Raw genomic sequence first — 27,017 nt, 5'->3', positions numbered from 1 at the left:
TCTCTCACCTTCAATGAGCAACTCTGACCTAAGCTACTTTCTGCCATCCTATCTGAAGCAGAAGTAGGGTTTTACTCAGTTGCCTCCTGATTTTACTGTCTTTTTGTGTAACGCAGCTTTCCTATAATAAACATGCTGGTTAGGGGGGGTCAGTATGGTTGACAGGCTTGGTAACAGTAGATAGGTACTGAAACGAAAGCAACTGCTTCATCTACAAAGAAGTTAGGCGGCAGCCAACTTGGTAGGACCATATCTCACCAAGTAAGGATGCAGGAGGAAGAATTCTTCAGCCTATTGCTGTGACAAGCAAAAGCATCTCAAAACACCCTGGAACAGAAGACAATGCCTGGGTGCTTCTGGAGCAGCCCTCAACCACAGGCCATCAGTCACCTGCCTCACGGGCATGAGGCTGGCTGATTGCTTTGTTCATGGGTTTATCCGGTGGAAGATGTTTGCCTCTGCTACAGGCAATAGCAAGAATTTCCCATCCAAAAAGTTTACAAATGCCTTCTTTCATTCTAGCAGCATATGGCTACTTGCAAGCTTTACTACCAGCCTTCCTGGGGTTTTCTCCCCCCAAGCCCTTGAAAGCTTCCTGACAGTCAAGGGAAAAGAGTTAGATAGGTTCACCAGCAATGAAGATACACTGTAAAAAAAATCTCCCATGTCATATTTAGCTTCATAAACACTCCTCTTCTGAAAATCACTTCTCCTACAGCCAGATCAACTGCCCCTCACCCCGATGGTGTTTTCCTGAGACTCACAGCCCTAGGCATCATCTCTTGAGGACCAATTATGTCAAGGGCACAAGATCAGCAGACAGGAGCAAAGAATCAGGCAGACCACATCACTGCCTTCACATCCCATCCACGAACTTGGAGTGCAAAAAAGGGCTAGCAAAACCTCTCCTACCAAGGAACACATTCGGTGACACTGGGAGGGACTTGGCACCGAGCTGAGCAGAGAGCAGGACCATGGGAGTGCCACTGATGCAGGGCAAAGGCCTAGCCTGGGGCTTGTGCATCACTCATGCTTCAGAGGCTAGGATTTATCCAGAGGAAGCAGAGCTCAGTTATAAATAGCACTGAATAGGGCTGGCCCTACTTTCAGTTTGTTTTCTTCCTGCTGGGATGCGGATGCTCTGCTTTGTACAGTGTGTCACCAGGAATCTGCTTAGTTATTCCCCTCACAGCACGTCCCACTGTATTTATTAGGCCGGTATGTTAACAGCTGAGGAGAATTAGAATCTCACCTGTTTGTCCCATCAGTGGCCGTGTTCCCGTGTCAGACGCAGCACGCAGCTGAGCGATGGGTGCCAGAGGCCAGCAAAGCTCAGAGGCATTTAACCAATTGGAATTCACAGCTCTTGGTTTCGATTCTGACTGTGCTCATGGAGCAAGATTTCCAATTTACAGAGAAAATATGAAGTTCCCTGCTCCGTGCGCAGGGAAAGCAGACACACACGGCAGGCAGGCTCACATCCAAATCCCCAAGCTGTCTGATGCTGCTAAATCAGAGACAGCGTCTGCAAGGTGCCTGACAGAAGGTTCCCATCATCGCTGGATGGAGCAGGCTTGCAGCCGGGATGGGGAGAGAGAGTCCCGGGGTCTGCAGGGTACTGGGGGTGCCAGATACCCCACGGAGCTGGGGCAGCTCACCGTGGCACCAGGGTTGGGAGAAGGGTGGGAGCCGTGGCCAGCCTACATATTCATTTCACTATATATCTGTGCGACTTTGCTTTCACTGTCCCTGCCCAGCTTGCCTCGGCTCTGCCCTTATCACTCTCTCATCTCTATTTCATCCTCTTCAGAGAAGCACTCTGTTGTTCCACAGGCTGCATCAGTGCCATTAAGACACATCCAGTCCATACACTTTCGCTTTTCTTAGGCCAGCAAAGAAATATATTTTTCCACTGAGATCCAACATAGTTTCCTGATTCATATTAAATATTTAGCTAACTTTTCTGACTGCTATAAAGCAGTAGAACAGGATTCAAAGATCCAAGCAGCCAAACAAATGCATTACAACTTCTTTGCCCTTTTAAACCTCAGGGTAACATTTTCCAACATACCAAGGCCTTCAGGACTCTTGAATTTTATAAGTGAAGTTTTCTCCACAAACTAGCACCAGTACAACTATCAGGCAAAGAAAATTACTTATACTTTGCTTGCAGACACCAGAAAAGAAATAAACAACCTGAAAACCCAAAATAAGATGGTTTGGATCTTAAGTAAAAGGGAGGGGAGGGAGAAGAACAATATAGCACTACAGGAGAATCTATTTAGCAAGCAGCAGTGAGAGCAGAAGGCAGAAAGTCAGTTCAGCATCTGTATGAAGTACAGAGGGAAAAGCAGCATCAAAGCAGAAAAGGCTGCTTTTCAGACAAACGTTACATGATCTGCAAGGGATGCTTTGCAAGAGAGTTTCTAACCCACAAGAATCCACACCCAAGGCACAATTTAAAAATAACCAGCTACAGAAACCACATCTCCAGAAGGTACAGTCTGATACCATCTCGGAAAAAAACAACATCGAAGTTAAAAGATCAGGGATTTTGTTCATTATTGTCAAAGATACTTAGGAAGAAGCATTTGGACACTTACCTTGCCTAACCTTAAAGCACCTCAAAAAGCATCCAAAAGGTTTTGAACAAGGTATACAAATATGCTGCAAAAGATTTTATCCAGCATTTCTGCTGCAGCAGTGTCTTGCAACTTCCACCACCTCCACCATGCTTAAATAAGCCCAAAGCTTCTGGATGAATTTTCAAAATTCAGTGAAACTTGACTGTGTGGGAGACAGGATTTCCTCCGTCAGGGCTCTGACTCTGCAGTCAGCTCTCCCAGCAACTAAGGACAACCAGAAAGCTGCTGATCTTGTCCCTGTTTTCTACAGCAAGCATATGGCAACCCTTCCCAAGCACAGCCCTACCTCCCCACGCTTCCCTCCAGGAGAGGAGAAGGGAGAAAACACATGACAGATGTTTGTTGGCCACTAAATGCCTCACGGTGCTGCAGTGAGGAGGGTAGTCTCAGGTCCTCAACAGACTGGCACAACTGCTGCAGCAACAGCCTGTCACTGGATGCAGAGTTCAGCACAGGGAGCAGGACTGAAGCTAAGAACTGCTCCAACAAGGAAGCCTCTGACAGACCTCTGAGGTCTCTGGACTCCAAATGCAGCCTGTCTGGCCCATGGATGCTCTTCCCACTCCTCTGTAATCCTGTGCATGCACTGAATGACTGGTGTGACCTCCCCGGTGAAGATACAGTGGCTTCCTTTATTCCTGGAACATCAGAGGTTAATTAGACTTCTTGTCCTGTTTGCACTGGGCCAGGTATGTGAGGCAGGGTTGGTAGCATGGAAAAAGTAGTAGAAAGCTGAGGCTGGAGAGGAAGGTCTTATGTGCAGACATTGCACTGACCTAGTATAACAGATGCAGTTTGCCTGCATTATTTTAGAGGTTTTGTGCTAAATGATCCTAACCATCAGGTTTCTGCTCTACTATCCCTTCAGACTACATTCTCCCACTTGCCAGCACACATCCTGATGCTTCTCATCCCTATCTCTGGCTCAGGTTCCTTGCTTTCAGGTATCAATTACTCTCTTCTCCAGATTTCTGTTTCTCCTCTAGAGTTACCCTCTAATTTACCTCACAGAGATGAATAAGGTTTTTTCACTGAACTACCCCCAGCAAACACCTATTTTGTGCTCCTTAGCAGTGAAGGGAACAGTAAGGGCATTGAGCCTTTTCTAAGACAGCTAATCTTTATTCTGACCTTGATAGCAACCTTCTGTCTTTTTCTTTTATTTCCTTTGCATCAAACTCCTTGTTTGCCTGAAGCCAAAGGAAAAAAAAATATTATGTGAAGCAGTAACATCTCAGAGGCAAGGCAAGCTGCAAAATCTGTTTGTCTGACTGCAGATGACAGATTTAGGAGACTGCCCATCATCACAAATGAAACAATGTGCTGGTGTGACAGTGGATTACGAACAAAACACTTTTTCTTCTCCTAAGTCCAGCGAACACAATCAGCTTCCTAGAGAGGTTTTTTTGTGAAGCCGTGCCCAGCAGCACCAGGTGGGGTGTAGAATAGCAGGTCATGCTGACTTTAAAGGGATTCTGTAACTGAACTCATTTATTTCCATCAGCAAAACAAGACCTTAGTGAGTCTGGGGTGGCTTCATGAACTACTAAGATTCAGTGCAGACTAACTTAAGGACTCAGATTAGAAGACAGAAAGTAGAGATGTAAAAGGGCTCACACAATTAGGGGGCAAACTCCAGTGAGTAAGCCTCAGGTGTGTTTTATCTGGTTTAATTTTGAGACGGGACTTCCACAAGTTCTGCTGGGAAACTATTCTGCAAGCTGACACTTCCTTTAGTTTCCTTTGGCAGTTTGCAGACTATTATCATCCCGCCTTGTCCTTTTTGTCCCCATGAATCATAGAATCATAGAATTGTCTAGGTTGGAAGGGACCTTAAGGATCATCTAGTCCAACCATCAACCTAACTCTGACAAAAAAAACGTCACTAAACCATGTCTCTAAGCACTACGTCTACCTGTCTTTTTAATACTTCCAGGGATGGTGCCTCAGCCACTTCCCTGGGCAGCCCATTCCAATGCTTAATAACCCTTTCAGTGTAAAAAATTTTCCTAATATCCAATCTGAACCTCCCCTGGCACAACTTGAGGCCATTTCCCCTTTTCGTATCCCCTGTGACTTGGGAGAAGTCACCTCTCTACACCCTCCTTTCGGGGAGCTGTAGAGAGCAATAAGGTCTTCTGTAATATTGACAAGCATCAAGCATTGCATTTAACCTGAATGGCATTGGGTGAAGAATTAGCAAGCGGTGGCCAGCCCTTTCTCCTCTCATACTCCAATATAAGGCAGAAAATAACTCTTTCAGGATGCCATCTGAAGCTCCATGGTATCAACTCCTCAGCGAGGCCAGATCAGATTCAGTAAATCAACAAGCTGCTTTTCTAACCAGTGGTCTCTCCATAGCAATTCCAAACCATGCTATGCACATAGGCAAGCCTGACATAACTGAGATTTGCTCTAAGCACAGCCAAAAGTAATGTTCCCTTTGCAGATCTTAGGGTCAACACTCTGCAATGGGAATTCAGTCAGTAATTCTTATGGTGAGGAAGTTAAAAAAAAAAATTCCAACCCTCTGCAGCAGTATTGGCTCTGTACTATTCCCAGCAACAAGCAGAAATAATGTCCTTTTGATTTGATGTGAAAGTGAACTAGAAGCACACAGTGGAAACAAATCTGTTGAATAAAATGTGTTTTAGGAGGGAGATTGAACAGCAGAAACAAATGTTGACACAGCAGATAGTTTGAGTTATCAATGCTTGGTTTTGAACTCTCCAGCTTCCAAAAACTTCAAACCTAAAATATTTAGTATATCTCAGTGATGAAAGGTAACAAAATCTTGTCCAACTTATTCTTCAATGTCCTGTGGAGTGGCCTGTGCCAGTACAGGCTGTGAAGTGGTTTTGCCAGCGAGAGGTGAGGGAGAGCATCTGTCGTCCGTCTCAGTGCCCACTCTGGCACAATCCACAACAATCAACGACCTGGATGAGGGAACACAGTGTACCCTCAGCAAGTTTGCTGATGACACACAAATGGGAGGAATGGCTGACACACAAGAAGGCTGTGTCACCATTCAGCAAGACCTGGACAGGCTGGGGGTTGAGTGGTGTGGAACCTGAAGTGCAGGCAGAGAGGGACCTGGGAGTCCTGGCGCACAGCAGGTTGCCCATGGGCCAGCAATGTGACCCTGTGACCAAGGCCAGTGGCATCCTGGGGTGCATTAAAAAAAACGTGGCCAGCAGGTCAAGAGAGGCCATCTTCCCCCTCTACTCTGCCCTGGAGATGCCACATCTGGAGCACTGTGTCCAGTTCTGGGCTCCACAGTTCAAGAAGGACAGGGAACTGCTGGAAAGGGCAGAGGTTACAAAGATGATTAGGGGACTGGAGCACCTATCTTATGAGGAAAGGCTGAGACCTGGGTCTGTTTCGCCTGGAGAAGACTGAGAGGGGATCTCATCAATGCTTACCTATATCTAAAGGGTGGGTGTCAAGAGGATGGTGCCAGACTCTTTTCAGTGGTGCCTAGTGACAGGATAAGGGGCAACGGGCACAAGCTGGAACATAGAAAATTCCATCTCAACATGAGGAAAAACTTTTTTACTTTGAGGGTGGCAGAGCACCGGAACAGGCTGCCCAGAGAGGTGGCAGAGCCTCCTTCTCTAGATATATTCAAAACCCGCCTGGGTGCATTCCTGTCCAGCCTTCTCTGGGTGACCCTGCTTTGGCAGGGGTGATTGGACTAGATGATCTCCAAAGGTCTCTTCCAACCCCTACTATTCTGTTCTTCTGTACGAAAAAAAGCACTCTTCTCAGCTGTAAACAAACCATAATCATAATCTGTTTTTATAAGAAGTGAGAAAATAAGCAAAAAGCTCAAAGGCCGGCAAAAAAAAAGAGAGGCTCTTTGCTGAAAGCACCTTCCCAGCAGGGTGTCCCTTCTCCCCAGAGGAGACTGCTCTGATGGGCTCTGGGTGCCAAAGTCCAGTCAAGTTTTCTCACTTTGGCCACCTACAGTGACATTCAGAGCCAATCCCTTGGATTGAGCCATTGGCTCAGACACTGTGTCCAGGGACTGGCTTTCTGGCCAGTACTCAGTGCTAGAGATGAGGGGAGTGTGAGGATTATTTTGATTAAAGTGGGGTTTAGCTTAACCCCACTTAGGCTCTTGCCCAGAAAACCATGACAGGTTTGACACAGCTTCCCTGGACCTGAATCCTTTTAAGCTGGTGTTTGCAGCCAAAGGGGTAGTCCTGAATTCACTGACCTGGGAGACCAGTTCTAGGTCTATGTTTCTGCAAGACCTAAGGTCTTACAGCCTGTAGTAACCACATTGCACTGCATGCTTATACATTCACATTTCTATGTATGTCTTTATTCCTTTCTGGCTTTGGATCTTAATCAATTGGTAGTAAGGAATTAGAAACTCAAATGTGTAATTTAATGTGTAATCTAAATGTGTAATCCAGAATTTTCCATTATTTACAATATAGTAGAGCTTAGTATGTGTAAGATAATTATCAAATCTATAAGAAGCCATTGCTATGCTCTTTGAAATTCTTAGGTAACAGAATTAGAAAATGTCTATTATTCTATTTTGCTCTTAATAATGGGCTATGTTACATCAGTTTTGTTTTAGGGAAACTCACTGAGATATTACTAAGTCACTGAAGATGAAATGGCACAAGAAAAGAGCTGTCAGCCTGCTTTACTCACTTCCCATTTCACTTCCATTGTGCAAGGGCTGCATTGTTTCAAAAGGAAGGAGCCAAGCAGTCCAGAGAACAAAGGCTCCTAATTGTTCAGGAGAACGTTGTTATTTTTTCTAATTGGTCTTCAAAGTTATGGGCTTGCAGTCTCTTACAAAAGTGAGGACTGCACAGGGTGGTCTAGAAAAGACTTTAGTTTCGGTGCTGGTAGGGGAGAACAGAGGATGTTTGAACTAAATACAAGAAACAAGGCATCACTTTCTAGAACCATTTAATGCTGAATGGGGAATAACAATCCAATATCTCAACCTAACAGACAGTCCTTCATGTTGCCTTTCCTCCCATCAAATGGAGGGAAAACCTTTTCTAAACCTTTTGGCTGATACTGACAAATGTCTACAGTTCAGATCTTTCCAAAAGAGGTACAAGTTTTTCTCCTGATTGCTGTTCAAACACCTTATTACTACCCCTGCTCACTAGTTCCATAGCAAGTCAAGAATTGTAAAATTTACTTTATTGCAAAAGAAAACAAAGAATAATGGTTCTCAGCACTGAACCTTTGGAAATAAAACAAACAAGCAAGAACTAGAGTAGACTCATACCTACCTCTATCCATATCCCTGGGTTAGTTTCTCTCTTTTTCAGACCCATCTCCCTAGAGTGCCTAATGATTTTTTTCACCTCTGAGCCACATTGCTGCCAAGTAGTACACATAAACCTACCTCTAAAAACCCTGCACAGACTGCTTCTACTGCTGAACATACCTCTTTCTGGTCTGTAGAGATGAAGCCACTAATAATCCCCCTTGAGCAATATAATCCCCCTTCCCAATATCATCTGGGGCACAAATGATCTGGAATTCTGGCATCTACAGTGTGCAGTAGCAACTGTTGACCTCCTGTAGCATGCCATAGCAAGGCCATGAGAAGCTGCACACAGGACTTAAAAAGCCTGACAACATAGCTTTTTTACTGGAAGCCTAAATGTCAATGGGAGAAGCTTGCAGTTCTCTGTGCATGCGTGTGTGCCTGACACATTGTATTATGATAACAACCCGTGGCAGGCCTACCATGTTAACCTGTGAGAAGAGCCAAAAATGTTTGCTAGAGGAAAAGCTTTGGACAGACAAGCAGCAAATATAAAATTCAGGTCTTCTCTGAAATGTTACATTTGCATAACCTCTCTGTTTATAGCAAGCACCAGCACTCTTGGCATATTCCACATTCATCTGCAGTCCCATCAGGATCCCTTAATTTCTTGGGCTTTTATTGGAAGCTGCAATAACAAGGAGCCATGACTGTGGGACAATCCATGCATGGCATGTCCAAAAGTACAAGGAACATTGACAGTTGCCTAGAGATATGACTGCATTGGGCAGCCCAAATCAAGTGACAGCAATAGTTAATGGCAGCAACACCCCAGCAACGGCAGCATACCAAATACACACCCCTGCACCTCAACAGGCTCACACAGACCATGTTGAAATATGTGCAATAGTTAATGGCAGCAACACCCCAGCAACGGCAGCATACCAAATACACACCCCTGCACCTCAACAGGCTCTCACAGACCATGTTGAAATATGTGGTGGAGAGACACTGGAACAGGTTGCCCAGGGAAGTTCTGGATGCCCCATCCCTGGAAGTGTTCAAGGCCAGGCTGGATGGGGCTTTGAGCAACCTGCTCTAGTGGGAGGTGTCCCTGCCTATGGCAGGAGGTTGGAACTCAATGATCTTTAATGTCCCTTCCCACTCTATAACCATTCTGATTTTATGATTCTATGTGCTGCCACACTTTTACTGCTATAAAGAAGATCAGAAGTGCATATACCCTCCATTGCTCCAATCTTAACTCAGATTACACTGTAGACATTAACTACAAAGTCAGCTGGATATAGCAAGACATTCAACTGAGTCCTTCACAATATCAACCATCTGGTGACTCTTTGTGACAGATGCCAGAACTACATTACTTTAAGAGCAAATTAGCTTGAAACACAACTCAATAATCAATCACTAATGCATGTATTAAGCCAACACCTTTCCCATTACAGCACCTTTCTGCATATTTCAAAATTAGCTAGAAACACAACTCAATAATCAATCACTAATGCATGTATTAAACCAACACCTATTCCTGCTGTGCCCAAACTCAGCCCAATTAAAAGCCCAGTCAGAGGAAAGGAAAAGCACCCTTACCTGCCACACTGGCTCCGTGTGCTTTCCTGACTTAACACTACTCTTGTAGCTGGGCTGGGAGGTTGCCTTCTTCAGGTTGTAGATGGCCACATTGCCGTCATAGAAGCCCACCGCCACGAGGTAGGGGCGGTCATTATGGAAATCCAGGCACATGATGCCACTGACACTGTTGAAGACATACTCTGGGAAGGAGGGGTTCTTCATGCTGTAGAGCAGGAGCATGCCCTGGCCCTGCTTCATGAAGTCATCTAGAACAAGGAGAAGCTTTGCTGTTAAATCAGTTTCCAAGATCCTATTTATCTGTTATTGAGACATACAAGCTGACAGCACTTACCTATGCCTAAAACAAACCTGAATGCAAAGTCATGTGGGGGAAGGGTGTCAGTCACAGGACCAAATGGTCATGTTGGCAGGCCTACATCTGAACATCCTTTCCTCCACTGATATGTTATCCCCAGGACATGGGGACAATGTGCCTACGCAGAAAAGCTACTGTGTTGGCAGTTTTTTTCTAGGAGAGAGACTCGAGAAGTGTGCAGGAAAAAAGAATATTGTGGATACTTCTTTCTTTGGGCTAGGATTTCACTAACATTGCAGATGTGCAAGCTGAACCAAGGACAGAGGCACTTCTGCATTGGCAATATTTGGTATTACAGCCTCCACTGCTTCTTCAAAGAAAAGCATTTCATTGAAGTATCTGTAAAGCATCATACCTACTGCCATTACATGTAACTGTACAATGCAAAAGTCACCACAGCTTCATTTTCTGCTTTTGTCCAACATCTCCTCCTTGCATGGCATGGAAGCTCTTTTTTTTGGCCAAGACTTCCCATGTTCTTTTCTATTTACTTTCGCCTTTCCTTTGTGCTGCCTGAAATTAGCTCTTCCTATTCTCAGTAAGACCATCTTTCATGGTTTGGTTTTTTTTTTATCATGTCCTGACTGTCTCTGCAATTTTATGGTTTTTTGCTCATCTGAAAAACAATTTCCAGATTCTTTTAAAGGAGAAGAAAAGCTGTTGATGTAGATAAGCTCTCCAGAAGCAAAGAAGGAGATTTCCTAATCTGTGAAAACAATGCACTCTCTCAGAGTATACTAGCCATCTCTCCAAGCACTTTTTCTTGCTGTCAAATGCCCTCTGGCACACAGTATATGGGAAACAAATTTACTGTTTTCTGTGCTTCAAGTACCCACTATATGTCCTATCTCCAAAACAGTCAACTCGTTTTAAAAGCGCTTCCTGCCTTTCTTAACATTTTGACCAGCATGCAGGATAAGGGCTTGGCAAGTGTGTACCCCAGTGATAACATTAACTTCAGAGAATTCTCCTTGGTAGTGAACTGATGCCAAAGCAGCCCGCAGGTACAGACATTTCTTACCTCAAATTTATTGGGGCCACATAAAGAACATTCAAGGAACCAGTAAAGAAACTCATTCATCAACAAAACTATTACTGCTGCTTTGTATTTGGATGGTGGAAATATTCTGTTTTCACAGATCTCTGTACATTGGAGCCAGGCAGGGGAAAAGACTTATGTAGAAAGGTGAGATTCTAATGTTGGCATTACTTTAAAGATATCTGAACCCAAATAATATTTTTAATTTTTATTTATTTTTTTTTAAGAAGGGAAAGTTTATTCCTAGAATTCTAGCTGAAAAGGAAGTGAACTTTCTTCATCAGAGATTTGCCCTGTTCTTTGAATTCACTTTGTCCTTAGCCAAGTAACGTCATTAAGTTGAGGTCCAGCCATGATAAACATGAATTCCTCCTCTCCTCAGGAGCAAAAACACTGGGGGAGGCTGTAGAAACGACCTACCAGGAATGACTCATAGCAGAATGGACTATTAAGTCAAATCGGTTTGACAGTCTTTGAATTCAACCTGTTTCATGCTCTTATTTATCCTGGAGTGTGCTGACCACCCAGGCATATTTCCAAAATGTTTGTGGTGCACATTCACTTTCTATCTGTTAGCAATGTGCTGAGGGGCCTCAGACAGCTGTCCCGCATTCTTCCCGCACAGACAGCAGAGGACACATCTCTTCAGAGGGTGATTCAGCCACCAATGATCTGAATTGGGTTTTGAAGGTGCTTGTCTCTCTGTTGATCGGGCAGTATCATAGGCCACCACATTCCACAATTAGAGATGATGGACCAGGACTTTATTGTCTAAAATAACTCAGCTTCAGCAAGTCCACCCGGCCAGGAAAAACCAAGGTCTTGGGAAAAAGCTCTGTCAGAGTGAAACATGGGATTCAGTTTGCAGATTAAGACACCCAAATACAGATCTATGTGAGTGCTCAGAGTCTAAGCTCCTGCTACTATCAGTGGAGAACAATCAATCCTCTTCACTGAGTGTAGAAAACTCACCTTAAAGAAGATCCCTATATTTGGACCCTGCTGAGGGGTCCGTTGACTGTAATGGCCAGCCCTCTACTGACTGTCAAATTCATCTTAATTCAAGAGCTGAATCCTACTCATTGTCTCCTTCATGTTACGAAATACCACAGATGTGGGTTAAATCAGATGTGTGAATACTGCACGTAAGCCTGGATAATATGATAGCTAAAGTACAGCCTGCTTCTGACAAAAGGCAAAGTGAGGAGAATAATCCACAATTAACACTCAAGCATGGTACATAAATCCCAGTAAAACAATAACCGTCTGAGAGGGGGCATATAAATCCATTTCAATGGAGGGTGAATTCTCACCCAGAGTACTGAACTGTGACATTCAAACATGTTCTTTAATAAATGAAAAAAAGGGGCTTATTTCATTAGCCATATTCAATGTTCCAGAATGGCAGGGACAGCAGCAAACCTGCAGTACAGCTTTGAACCACGGCCTTTTCAAGATAAAGTGTTTTTCAGTAAAAAACTAGCAGAGCACAGGAGCATGTCCCAAGTCCTGTGTAGTCAGTCTCCCAGGATGCAGGTAGCTGACTGAAACAATGCTAGGAGACCACAGAGCACACAGCAAAGCAGAGGGTGCAATCCCAAGGGCTGACAAGGGCTGGAGGTGAAAGCAGCAGCTTCAGGTCTGAGACAACTGCTCTGCACCGCATGGACCTACCAGCATGCACTGGAGGAGCAGAGAATATCTGCAGGCCCACAAAGTGCAAACTGGCTCTTTTTTTCTGAGATACAAGGGCTGGAGACACTGGAGAACATCAGAGAGTTATTCTGACAATCAGTGCCAGCAGGAGTGGTTCTTCTACTTCACAGAAGGACACAAGGCAGCACAGCAAGAGGAGGAGAGTGAAGGGGCTCTTGCTGTAATGAAGAAGCACTGCATGTCCTGAGGATGCTCATGGTGCACCTGAGCTGGGGTTAAATTTCAGATCCTGACACAGAGCAAGTGTATGTGGGAAGATAAGCTTTGCTAATGAAAGATGCAACTAGCATGATTACTGGTCTCAACCTGGAGAACTGAGCCTGCAAGCACCGCATGCAGTCAGAAATTGGTTTCAACCAACTATTGCCACTGTTTAAAATATTCATCTGCATTTGCACTTAAAGGTGGGCAGATTCAACCCGAGCCCTTTTCAGAATAATACCGATTTAGTGGTAGCAAAGTACCTCAGAATATCATTGTGGTATCACCAAATAGTTCATGCAAAACTAAAATCTGAAAAGCATCTTAATCTTTCATTTTGATGCTTACTAAGTGCCTGTTTAAACAGATTCTTTCATTTATATTTTTCCTTTGCTGAGCGTAAAAAGAATCAGCAAATATTCAGTATCAGATAAAAATATTTCATTTCCTGGACAGAATTTTTTTTCATTTGCATCTTTCCCTTTTGGTTCACCAAAAAATCAGGAGACACTCATGGTTTTTCACCATCCAAAATGCTTAGTTGCTGAACCAATATTCTCAATGCAACAGTATCCTCTAGTAAATATCAATGTGCACACCCTCCATAGCCATAAGTGAAAGTAGAGATTTCCACTACACAAGAAGACAGTGCTACAGGTTCTTGTGTGATAAACAGGGCAAATTACCTTCTCTTTGGAGGATATGAAACCCAAAACACTGCAGACTTGTATCTTAGATCCTGTGATACATGGCTTTCTATAAATCAAGTCTGCCAGATGTCTCACTGATACGGCTCAGACAGAGAAATCACCATGCTAAAAGGAACCTCTGCCGCTTAAAATCTGTCCTTTCTCCCCCAAGAGCCCATCTAAAAAAAAAAAAAAAGGCAAGATGGAGAAAGATGGTTGTGAACAGCTGCTTGTTTCTGAGCATCACAGCTGCACAAGCACATCTACTCTCCTTTCCTAGATATACCCATGCTTTGATGAGCTTGCATGCTGGGGCTCTGTCCTTTCGGCTTGGATTTCTGAGAAGTCAAGGGAAGGAGCAGGCTGTGCTTTACACCCAGTTAGGCGATATCCTCTGGGAAGAAGAGATCACTTTCACAGACAAAAATTTTGGTACCCAAAGAAATGGCTCAGCTGCTTACTTGCTTTTCAGGTATTTCAAGTGTAAAGGACAAAAAAGGTTATCTGGAGGCCAGTAAAATTTCTCCAAGCAAATTATTCGTATTATCAAGTTCTACAAAAACCTGAGCACAGTCTAAGAATTTGCCTGTGCTACAGCTTGCGTGGCACAGACAGATGAGTGAGCAAGTCATCAAATTAATGAATTCTCTCTCTCTCTTTTTTTTTTTTTTTATCAGTGAGCAAAACCTGTGCAGTATGGCACTGAGCACAGGCTAATCTAGCACGCTGCGAAACTTGCTGGGTGAGCTTGTGCTGCTTCAGCAAGACTCTCTCCTGCCTCATTTAAATAGCTCTGCCAACTCCATGCTGTGCTGCGGTGACAGAATGGGTGTGCTGTAAAAGAGGAAACGGCTGGCACTTTTGAGTTTCACTGTATGCCAATAGTTCAGAAAAATCAGGAAAGAACAAATCTTTCCAAGGAGCTCGGAGAGTTTGGCCATGTGCTGAACGTGTTTTCAAAGGCTCTTGAGGACTAATAGTAACTGGAAGTTTTATAGCACTTCATAGTGCTTTAAGCCTGTATCTGCAGCGCTTCTTTTTACAGCCAAGGGAGAAAGGCCAGTGGTGGGAACTGCCAACGACACTAGAGCAAGCTGGAAAAACAGGGAGCAGTACTGGGACTTCACAGGACTCTGCTCAAGGTGGGCCCATCCCAGGATCCCTGAGAAATTTAAACTGGGATCACTGATACCCATTCCATTCTTATTCTCCAAAATGCCCAGCAGTACTTGAGTATACTGCTGTGTTGATACAAGCACTGATCCCTATGGATCTGGCTCTGAATCACACTGTGGGCAGGGAAAAGACTAAAACTGAACTTTCAAAACAGTCCCTTCCCAGAAAAGAAAATGTTTTGAGAATTCATTACTTCATACTTCAAGGCCAGAAAGCCTGGCCTCTGCTATTTCACAGTTCAGAAATGTTACTGCTACATCCTGTTTTGAGCCCGATAACTTGTTTTTGGCTAGTACATGCATACTTCATTTGAAGATCTCAAATAACAGAGAAGCCACTGTTTCATTCTGCAGTTTGTTTCAAATTTTAATTGCTTGTAGTGATAAAGAAGCTGTACCTAACTCCTTCTTTGACTTACATGGTTTCACTGTCAGTTCTTACTATGCCTGTCTTGATTGGATGAAGGACTTCTTCAATATCTGGTGCTTTCTGTTCATTAAAATATTTTAAAACTGAATACTAGTCACCTTTCAGTATACTTTTGATAACCTTACCAGCCTGAACTTAAAAATCCCATTTATGTTCACAAGCATTGAAAAGAGAGCCCTGCTTAGCAAAAAAGCTGGGAGACAATGTGAGCTTTTGCCACACCAGCCAAAGGCACTGCCTTCACAGCTGCAAAGAGAAAGCTGCTTCTCAACAGACATGAAGATTAGAACATTAAGAAACTTTCCACAGATATGTGGAGGACATCACATGACTAGGATTCGTGCTACCACAAGACAAAATTCTATATTACAGTCCAAATTTCAACTGAATATTGTTCTCTCTCCACCTTTAGGGCATCTTCTCCAACTCTTATATTAACTCGGGGCTCTTTATTGAACTAGCTACAGTTTTTCTGCATGCTTTGAAAAATGTTGGCTCCAGAAACAAACATAATATTCCAGTATCAGTCTTACTAATGCTTAAATCATATCTCTGCTGCCACTCAGGACTCCCTGTTGCACTCCAGGATCATGTTCACCCTCCTTGCCAAGCTATCACACCAGGAACTCAAATTTATTGCTTGTCCATGAAAGGCGGGGGTTTATTCTTTTTTTTTTTTAGAGTTGCTGCCTTCCAAAACACAGTAGTCCTCCTTGTTTAGAGAGGTATAATGTTATATTTGGCTGCATTAAAATGCATTTGGTTTGAATAATTCCAGCTTACCACAAGATTAATCACGCCGCACGACAGTCCTGTTCCCAGCATGATTTACAACTCCACCTGTCTTTTCATCAGTCACACATTTCATCTGCTGTGAGTTTATATTTCATCCAGAGGACCGGCGAGAACAATGCCTAGCTCCAGGGCCACCACGGATCCAAACAGCACCCCCTCTGAGACACTGTCTCAGATGATAACTCCACTGGCATTTATTTTCTTACACTTGTCAGTGGAAGTTGAACCCCCCTGGTGAGATCACCTGCACTGGGGTGAACTCCATGAGCCTGGGCACTCCCCACCCCAGGCAAATACGTACCCTCTGCTTGGCGGCGTTAACGCTGCAACATCTGCAAGCTCTGAGCAAGCCCATTGGTGCAGTGGAAGGAAATCATACAACGTTTTGGTTTATGCTAATTCAGATGTTTGAATGTCAAATTTAACATTCTGCTTAACACCTTTCACCAGTTGCCAGACGAATTCCTGGTACTCCAGATCAAGTTAATGTTATTAGCTGGGCTCTGTTCAGGAAGCACAGAAGTTGCAGTTTGTACAGGAGAGGGAAAAACCAGAATTACTATGTCATTTGGACATTGTAAAAAAGATGAAATTGACAGGTGACAAGGCAAGCTGTAATTTATACACATCCTGAGGCCATGTCACAGTCCTAGTAAGTGCGGTGGGCTCTGCACATGTCAGAGGCAAGACAGGCACCTCAGAAACATGGATGGATAGAGACCAACAGCCTTTAAGAAAACGAGCTGTTAGTAGGTTTGCATCTTACTCTGAAATACAGTCTGGCAAAGTAACACAAGGGAGACCGCAGTCAACCGGGCCAATAAAAACGAGAGATTTAGGAAATGCCTGGAACAATGTGCTGTTTGTCATTGCACGAGAGAGCAAAGGCTCAGAAGCAGACAAGAACAGGGGAGAACGGGATGAAAAGATGTCTCGCCTTCCCGAAAACAGCAGGAGGATCTGGCTTGCAGCTCAGCTTTCCCCTGGTTCACACAAAGGTGAGCAGGTGAGCACTGCAAAAAGAGAAGGAATATGCGACTGGGCTGAGTTTGCAATTCTGTAGGTAAAACAGAGTTTTCTCATTCTGATCAGACAGGAGTTTTGCATGATAAGTCTAGCAGGTGCTACAGTTCTTTTTAAAATTTTCTTCTTTAAATAAAATATTCCTAAAGTCCTGGTTTTACAGTGTAAATAGCAATTGTACAACTGGTTGTATGCTATGAATGCTAACTTACACTTTGAAGATAGTCAAACAAAAGGGAGAGAGAGTCCATATTTTTATCTTGTGTGATAAATGTACAAGACTAACAACGAGGAGATTTGTATTCCAGACCCTACTCTGTCAAGACCAGCTAAAGTGGTCTCAGTCCTTTCTTCGTCATACTTCTCACAGCACTTCTGAGAACACACATCACAGCGTGACCTGACAGGGGTTGTAAGTTCCACATATCAATAATGTCAAAGCAACCCTCCTGTTGTTTTCAGGAATGCTTTTAAATTTGACCCTCAGCTAGCCAGACTAACAATCTCGCATCACTCACTCCCTTAGCACCTCATAATGGAGGGAATGGAGGACACTTCCCAGCACCAACACCTAGGAGGAAGCACTTGTCTCCGCAGAGCACTCTGGAGCTGGGAAGCTGGACAAGTGCTAATCCTCCCGTTACTCATCTGGCAGCAGCTGGCACAAGCAGCTGAACTCTTGCTCCTGCCTTTCTTGTTTTGGTCGGCTTAAACTGCAATCTTGACAGTGTTTCACTATTTAATACCTGAGGTTCTATTTCCTCTACCCCTGTTTTAAAAAACTGGCGTACTTCATAGCATTTGCAACCAAATAAATATTTCAGAGTGCCATCAAGTGGCCAAGTGGGGGGCTTCCAGGAGGCACACGTTCTTCAGAGATCCCCAGGACCATGCAACAAATGGACATCTATAAATGTGCTGCCTTTGGATAATCACACCAGCCTGCTGCTACTGCAAGCAAGCCAGGCTGCCAGCATCTCAGTATTCCTGACCTGAAGAGCTCTGAGAGGGATGCACAAACTTCAGGAGATGCTTATGTATTCCATAATTAAAGGACAGGAACATTAGAGCTTTATGATGGTGCTGCAGCCTCTTGAAAGCAGACAGGTGCCTGCATGAGATGGACATGTACAGCCCAGACCATGGAAGAGGCAATTAGAAATGATACTGCATCTTAGAGAACTTTTCAGAAGACATTTGGCAGACTTGATTGCAGAGCACAGAAGAAGCAGCATTATACACACAGTCCAACCTGCAGTCAATTTTGCACAGGCATGTACTTCAAGAAACAATGAATATTAAGAGCATTACAATTCAGATGGCTGCCCTATCCCATTTTCAGCAGTGGTTGACATCAAATCCTTAAGGAAGTGCATAAAAACCAGTGAAATTTGTTCTAGAATACTGTCCAAGTCCCTATTAATTTGTGGTTAAGCACCTCCCAGTCACTAATGGTCCTCTTCCCATTCCCCTGTGCAGCCAGCATTAAATCTGGACAGTATCTTTCAGCATTCCTCTTTGTGTAAGGCTGGAATATACACTAGATACACAGTTCTTCTCACAATGATTTGGGTTTTTTGGCTTGCTTTTATTTTTAATACGTGAAAAACTGTGCTCCTCAAGCAGATATGCGAAGTGTATGATTGGTGGTTAGTATAAGTGGGTTTTGAAAGCTACTAAAAGTAGATTTCAGACAAAAACTATTAATTTTCTAAAAGAACTGAATGAAAACAAAAATAAAAATAACTTCTATATTTGTTACTCTCAGATACGGCCCACTCACAATATATATGGCAACAAAGCAAGAGCTTCCAATCCTTTGATCAGACAACAAAGGCAGAGGAAAAAAAAGGCAGTTATGGCAAGAAGAGAGGTACTTCAGAGTGGAATTTCCAAACAGCAACTAGCTATTACAAGGGAATGGAACTGGTCCAAAAGACTCATATAAAGCATGAAGTATCTATGCAAACTATGGACCAAATTTCAGCTCACATTTAGATATGATAGATAAAGGATGAAAAAGAAAGCAAAGAATCACAGAATAGCTGGGGTTGGAAGGCATCTCTCCCGTCACATATTTATACAGATATGAAGAAACTTCCACCTTTCTCTAATGACAGCCAACTTTGTAGACTCCCAACTCTGGGAGGACAACCACTACATAAACCAAACCAGACTACAAGTCTGGTCAACACCACAACTTCACTGTGGGAGTTAAATGGGAGTTTAACTCCCCATTATCTCCTGTCTCCACCAGACAAGCTGCTGCTGGGCAGGCTGGCTTCCCTCCAGCATCTCTGCAGCAGAGGAAGAAACCTGGGACTGCATAGCATCTAGAAAGCATGTGCTGCTCCAGAGTTATCACTCTCCTATCCTCTGTGAGCTGAGGTGGAGAAGAGAGGGCACCTAGGCAACTCCCAGGTACATATGGGGGTTGCATCTAGCCCTGGGCTAAAGCTAAACTGCCTAGGAAACTGAGCACATCAAAGCACCCAGAAACTTCAGAGAGCAAATACAACGTTACAATGTGAAAAAACAGCTCCCAGAGTTTTGCTGGGGTGCTTCTGTTGTTCTGAGCAAAGTCTTACAGCTTGGACGCAAAGATAGAGTCATACAGCACCAAGGGTGCACAGGAAGGCTGAGCCAAACATCTCCAAACTTCAAAATCCTTGGCATCCACAATCTGGCATCCACGGTAACAGCATCTTGAGAATCTGCTGTGCTGGCTTCTCTTTTAAGAACTCACCAAACAATAAAAAAGCTGATAGAACTGTCCCTCTACAAAGGCCTCTTTACACAGTGCTGGAAACTACTTCATCAGGCACTCTTTGATTGGAGGAGCTGGAGAGTGCCAGTGAGTCCCAGTCAGGTCTCCTGTACCTGGAGGAATCTGAAAAGAATAACTCAGGGCAGAATGAGCAGTAGTTCTTGCAGCAATACATGCTGCCTTTTTTTTTATGGCAGGCGAAGCTCTTTCCAACAGCAGTGATTTGCTAATATTTAACAATTAATTAAATCCAGTACAATAATGTTGAAAAATTAAGGATGCCTAGATTGCACTGTCCTACACAGAGAGTAAGCCTCAAGTTCTTCACACAAAGTCCTGTTCTCCTTATCTTATAGCCAGGAGTTGCTGAGGACACAACTCAAATCTAGTTACATGGTTCAACACTGAGACTCCTCAGTGATACAAGATTTAAGCATCCCTTAGTAATTTTTTCCTGCCTTCTCTAGTTGACTTCACCCCACAGTATCCAAAAACTCATTTTTATCCTCTCTCATACATATTACAGCAAAGCGATATCCTTGACAACAAAACAGGCAGAACTCAGAATAATTTTAAAAAGCAAGCAAGCAAATAAACAAACAAAACTAAAATAAAACAAAAAGCCAAGAAAAAAACCAACCCACAAAACATGCAGAGTTTTTTACACTGTTGTGGTGTTACAAGTTTCTAAAAACTGAAAGTTTGGTCTGCACTTATTCATCCATGGCCAGAATTCTTAACATATTCCTGATAGAATCTCAACCTGAAGTGGCCCAGTTCAAGAAGGTCAGGGAACTGCTGGAGAGGGTACAGCAAAGGGCCTCAAAGATGATCAAGGGCCTGGAACATCTCTCTTATGAGGAGAGACTGAGGGACTTGGGTCTTTTTAGTCTGGAGAAGACTTAGGAGAGATCTAATCAATGCTTACAAATACTTAAAGGGAGGATATCAGGGGGACGGGGCTGGTCTTTTTTCAGTGGTGCCCAGTGACAGGACAAGAGGAAATGGGTGCAAACTTGAGTATAAGAAGTTCCACCTAAACATGAGGAGGAACTTCTTTACTGTGAGGGTGGCAGAGCCCTGGAACAGGCTGCCCAGGGAGGTGGTGGAGTCTCCTTCTCTGGAGACATTCAAAACCCGCCTGGACAAGTTCCTGTGCAACCTGCTCTAGGTAGACCTGTTTTGGCAGAGGGTTGGACTAGATGATCTCCAGAGGTCCCTTCCAACCCCATATGATTCTATGATTCTGTACTATCAATCAGTGGAGGTTAATATGCAGATATTCCTGGGTATATTCTGACAGATTGGCAGCCCAGGAAATATCACCGAGCATGAAGTGGAGAATTGAAAACCATGATTGAGTTCCCTAAGTTCAGCAGACAAAAACTTTATACTGAAGAATATGTATTTTTGTTTTGCAGCAGCAAAAAAACCAAAGATAAGCTAAGAAGAGTTTTGATGTCTCACAAGTTTAAACTCTAATGAAAACATTAAACTAGATAGATTTGCTTCAGGTTTTTACAATCCACTCTGTTGAAAAATGATGCTCACTCATCTCCAGAATAAAAGACAAAAGAGAAAAGTCTTTGAAGAAAAAGTCTTTAATGGGGCCTTATACAATTTCTTTGTACCATTCTTCCCTAGGAATAATGACAAGCTATTTAACCTCAGGAGCTTACAAAGTAACTTACATATTGCTAGAATTAATGATGGAATTAGCCCAATGCAGATTTATAAGTTCTAAGGCCAAAGGAGATCATTGTGATGAATAAATCCTGTATTTGTTCCTACGCTTAATTACTTCCACCATTAAAAATTCAATTTATTTCCAGCTTTCTGAGATCTTTAAGTTCTTGCAGTTGCTAGATTCTGTCCTAGATGAAAAAGTAAGATGAAAGAGTTCTGTTCTGCAAGATATCTCCTTCCTTTCCCTTCAAATAACTAATGGACAGTAATCAAATCACTACTTAAACTTCTTAATAAGCTAAGTTGAGCTGTTTAAGTATTTCACTGTAAGGCAGAGCTTCCAAACATAAGTCAAACTATGGCTCGTCTCTGAACCTTTTTCAATTTCAACATCTATTTTGAAGACTATACTGTTAACAGCTGCATATAACACTCCAGTAAAGGTCTCACTAGCACCATACTCAGAAGTAGCACCTCCTCCCTCCTACTACTCTCCAGTTCATGAATGCACACAGCATCCCATGTCAGACCTCCTAAAACACACTTCTGCAACTGCTCTTCCAGGTTTAGCTAGAAGTTTTCTTTCTCAGAGTATACATCAAGATAGGAGAATATTTTGAAGTCCATTTTCACAACTAAGACAAAACTATCTAAGCATGGGCTGCTGCTAAAAATGCTGATCTCTTTCTCCCTCTGCCATTTTTTCTTTCCTCCTCTGTGTTCTAACCCCAGTGACCCTGTGCTTGTGGATTTGGCTGAAATAACAGTAATTTTAAATGGTGCTCTTGTCTTAGGGTACTGTTGGTGATATTGCATGCATATAACAGTCAATCTATATACTTAGCAGTTCTTAAATGAAATCTAAAGAAGACTAGGTCTTTAAAGCTGCCTGGTGACCCAACTCTCTAACTGGATACTAGCCAGCAAAGACAGACAACTGACTTAGCAAGCTTCCTAGTCTAGTGGGAGGTGTCCCTGCCCATAGCAGGGGTGTCGGGACAAGATGATCTGTAAGGTCCCTTCCAACCCAACCCATTCTATAATCCCTGCTCCTTGCAGCAGCAAGGGATGGTTGGGACAAGTTAGGGGCTCTCCAAAACAGAATAATGGCGTGATGGCACAAGTCTGGAGAAGCGGAACTCCAGATTGAATAAGCTCTCTTAAAAAATGCCTGTAGAGACACTGCCCTTCTGTGGGAATTGCTGGAATAAAGCCATGTGTTTCTAGGACTGCCCTAGATGAATGCAACTCTGGAGGCATGCTGTCTTCTGTGGGTCCCTTGGCTTGGCTTTTTCATCAGTAAGAATGGAAGCAGCATTGACTGATTTCGCCTGGAAAGACACAGATAGTCGAGGCAGAGAGGCACTCAGATACCGCAGCAACAGAGACCATTTAAATAACTAAAACAGGCAGTTTTTGTAACTAAACTAACTTCCTGTTTTGTAACAGGCAGCTTTAAATAACAAATACAGGGTGGAGGAGCCCTCACATCTATGAAGTCAGCCTAAACAACAAATGGGTAACTGCAGCACCAGGCTGGAAGGCAAGGGCGATGATAGCTCTGCTGGAAGAAGTGCAATATAGGTCATCCAACCCATAAGTACTTCTGCCTTAACCCTTCCTGCAAGACATGTTTGGCCTGGAGTCTTCTCATTGGTTTCTTTATATTTTGTGACAGCTAGATGCCATAGCTGGAGCAGAAAGAGCATCAAATGCACAGTAGAAAGCTGACCTCTGGTGTTGGGAGCAGGGCTATAGAGAGAAGACAGGAAGGCAGGCAAGCTCCTGTGCTCCTGAGCACTGCTTCACAGTTCTCTGGTAAGATTCACTCACTAGCATCGCTTCAAACAAATGAATAAAACCAGTTGATGAATGAAAGCAACATGTAGCAACAGCCTACAGTGCTTGGCAGGAGTATTGCTGTTTTCATTTCTGTGCTTTCATATCAGTTCTTCCTCCACAAAGCAACTAATCAGCCGATGCTGTACAGCAGAAAATTAATGGTTTCCTTCAGTGAGCCGCCTCATGATGCCAGAGAGCACTGCGGGATTGTTTGTAAATATTTGATTAGAAAAAGCAAGTAAAATTGGCGTGAAAACATGCAAGAATTAATGTTGTGCCACTATCCAATAGGGATATTTATAGTACAGAGGTGATGCCAGCCAACATTAACACACGTGGCACTACACCAAACGTCTTCACCAGTGACTCTGCCCATACAAAGCCAGGGCTCCCACAGGTCCAGCCCGTAAACAGCCCACTGACAGGAGCTGACACAGTTTCCAGGGGATACGTTGGGTGTTCAGTTCTGCTCCCTCTCTACAGGCCACACAAAAAGAAGGGTGCAGGAGCATCCTCAGAGCCTTTGTGTACACTCTCAGCCCTCTCTTTGCCAATCCTACTTCCTTCGTAGTCAGTGTCCTTTGAAAATCTCCCCACAAGCAGCAAAATATATGACCAGTCATTAATCCATGCATGTTTCTCTGGAGATGTTTCCATTCAACAGAGCTCTATCTTGGGAAGGTGTTCCCTTGTAGGAGTCTTTCTCCAAAGAGAGGGATATAGGTAGGGCACAGCCTGTGATGAGCTTCAAGGCCCTCTGCATGCACTCCTGCACAAAGAATTAAAAGGTGCCTGCTGCCATAAGGCAGCATGACCACAGGAAAGGAGACTGTCCTCCAGGAAGGATGTGTCCTTCCTCGCCCACCGGGCTGAAGTGGAAAATCCCATGCCTGGTTTCCAGTCCATCTTCTGTTCCTTTACTTCTGAATTTCAGGTTTGGAGATGCAACTAACTCTCTGGCAAAGGGGGTCACGTGCATGCTTGCGTGTTTTTTTCACCATTAAGTGAGTCTGACAATGGCAGGCTGCTTAAGAAGAGATAGAGTCCCCATCCTCTTGAGCTTTAAGACACTAGACTTTAAAGTGCCAGACATCCGTCAGAAGCTATTAGGCAGAATTAAGCCTGTTCTAATATAGTTAAATAATTTCTGGAGGCCCATTCCAGCCCAATTTTATGTCATTCTTTAACTTCATACTTTGACTTTTGTATGAAATCAACACTGGAATAGCCAAAAATTAAAATCAAACCAATATGCTAATTTACAGTTCCTTCCAACAAACAAGGAAAAACTTTATGTTGCAACAGAGAAGGCAGACATCATCAGCCCAGTGAAAACAGTGGGCTGATTCTGATCTTGTTTATGTGAATAGAAATTAGATATAATTCCATATAGCCAGATGCACTGGGAAATCTAGGCATGAAATCAGAATACAGCCTAGCAGTATTTTAGATACTGCCTGATTGCCTCCTCCTACCCAACACAGAAAATACCAGTAAGATGTGGTAATCAGTCCAACTGACAGTAAGCTTTCATTGCCCAGTTATCTCAGTCATTACATGTGGTTTTCAGAATTCCTGTTCTGCAGATGTTGCCCAAACTGACAACAATTTAATTTTCCACTTCAGCTGGAAGCCACATGCCCCCCTTTCTCTTAACTAATTCTGCAGTTATGTAAATACATGTATTAAGTAAAAGAAAAAATGCATGATTAATAGTGCAAACAGCACCCAGCAAGGCTTAGAGAAAACAGACGATTCAAGAAATAATAGAATTCAAATTGGGAAAACAATAGCTTGTTAAAATGTGAATCAGCCGGTGGTCAACGTAGAACATGGTCCCAACTGACTGTCATTTACAAACTAATTGAGATTTCCTTTTGGCAGCACCTACCTTTAGAGTCCAGTTAAGCACAGCTCAAGAAACAGCAATACAGTCTTAGTATTCAGGCTGGGACTACATACTGTCAGCTGTAATACCATATGCAAGAAATGATAAGAATTTGTTTCAAAGAAGAAAAGGAAATTACAGTTTTCAGAGCATGCTGTGAAGTCTAGAAGGATTAGAGGCTGTCAGAGATCCTGCAGTCCAAGAGGCATATAGGAAGAAGCTAAGCTCTGATGCTTCTAAAGTATGGAAGATCCCAGTGGGACTTGGGGTTTGGTTGGAAATCTTGAAAAAATCTGACAAGGTAGTTCAAACTTTCCTTTGCAAAACTTTAATGATTCTTCTCAGGGAATCCAAATTTGAAAAATTACATTTAAAAAATCATAAATAGTTTAGCCACAACAACAAACTAATCACTACTAATGAACACCAAGGAACATCAAACTGGCAAGGCTGGAGCAGACCCATGACTTACCAATGATGTCTTATTGTATTCCAGGAATCAGAGTGGGGCTGCGAGCTCGACTCACAAGCCATATGAAATGGTAAAAGCTGCAAGTCACCAAATCTGCACAGCCATGGACCTACTGGAGTTCTTCTCAGGTCACAGAAGTCCATTTGCTTGGGAACCACTGCCTCTACCTTCCTGAGGGGAGACTGTCTAGAGAGCTGTGCAAGACATCCTATAGAAAGGAGCCACAACAGGGCTGCCAGTTCCTGCAAGTTTAGCAGGAGTGCTGCAATAGCAGGATGTTTTTTCCAAGCCTCAGCTTCATTATTTAAACACAAGTTCTGCTTCTGCTTTGTTTCAGAACAAAACATTGCTAGACCTCGTGGCAATAAATGAAAGTTTTAAAACACCAAAGAGACTCCACGCTGAAAGCACAGGAGGAAAATAAAAAGAAGTCAAGTCTTATCATTTGTAATAATCTCATGATTTTGAGAGCCTGCCTTGTGATCTCTGAATGATCAGACTTGGCAATACCATCACACCCTCAGGGAAAAATTTCCTAACTACCAAAGAAATTTTCCCAATTCCCTGAAACATGAATTCCTAATGCTTATTAGTATTACCTTTTTTACTTCTAGTTCTTCCTGTTTTCTCACTTTCTTACATCAAATAGCTTTCTGCTGAAGACATCATAAAACCTTATGTTGCATCCAAAACAATCTAAAATACATTATTTTTATCGTAGAAAAAGACACGTATCTTCCATCACTCCCTGTCTCCACAAATTCTATCCCACAGACTGCTTTAGTAATCTAGCTATCTATGAAAAGAAACAACTATTTGTTAATAGACTTGTTAAATTACTACATAAAAACAGACATACATTTTGCCTATAGTAGTTTGTAACAAAAGTTATTTACGTACACAGCTGTGCCTTTAAGGGTGACTACACCCGTAGCTGCCCCGCGCAGTGTAGCAAGGGGCAGATCAAGCCGCAGAAAGAAGTTACACAGAGGAAATTTTCCATGCTTTATGCTGTGTGTTTTTGTTGTTAGTTTTCTGCACAATAACAAGACTCTGGGGTTTAACTGACACGCACACTGCTCCTGCTGATTCATACAGCAGTGCCGTGTAACTTACATTCTTCGCATAGATTCTTCTTCGGTGATGTGGGAACAACTAAGTTCAGAAATAAAGCAATGAAAGTGGCATTTGGGTTAATAACTAGCCCATCCGGCTGGTGTGGTATCAACAGTCATACCCATGAGCTCTGCAGATCTCACATATAGAGATTTATCTTTTCCCCATCGGAGTTAGAGTTCATCTCAGTGCACAGACACAAAAGTATTGCCACAATATAAAGCAATCTAACCCAAATAAACCGATTGGAGTAGTGTGTTTGCAGGTACTTCAGCATTACAGCTGAAAGACATCAAAATTTATTTCAAGCCGCTAT

The 27,017-nt window shown here is 43.1% G+C and overlaps 1 protein-coding gene across 4 annotated transcripts in view; it reads right to left on the bottom strand.

The window, feature by feature from the left end:
* Window positions 1–27,017, bottom strand: part of DNAI1 (dynein, axonemal, intermediate chain 1) — a 161,263-nt gene that overhangs the window by 77,745 nt on the left and 56,501 nt on the right. For all 4 annotated transcript variants that reach the window (XM_014952436.1, XM_014952438.1, XM_014952439.1 and 1 more), the window contains one exon: window positions 9,505–9,752. In XM_014952436.1, the coding sequence (XP_014807922.1) occupies window positions 9,505–9,752 (248 nt within the window). The remainder of the gene's footprint in view (window positions 1–9,504; window positions 9,753–27,017) is intronic.

The sequence above is a fragment of the Calidris pugnax genome, unplaced genomic scaffold, assembly GCF_001431845.1.
Source record: "Calidris pugnax isolate Ruff unplaced genomic scaffold, ASM143184v1 scaffold220, whole genome shotgun sequence".
Taxonomy (NCBI): Eukaryota; Metazoa; Chordata; class Aves; order Charadriiformes; family Scolopacidae; genus Calidris; species Calidris pugnax.
This window is presented reverse-complemented; position numbering and strand designations above follow the sequence as displayed.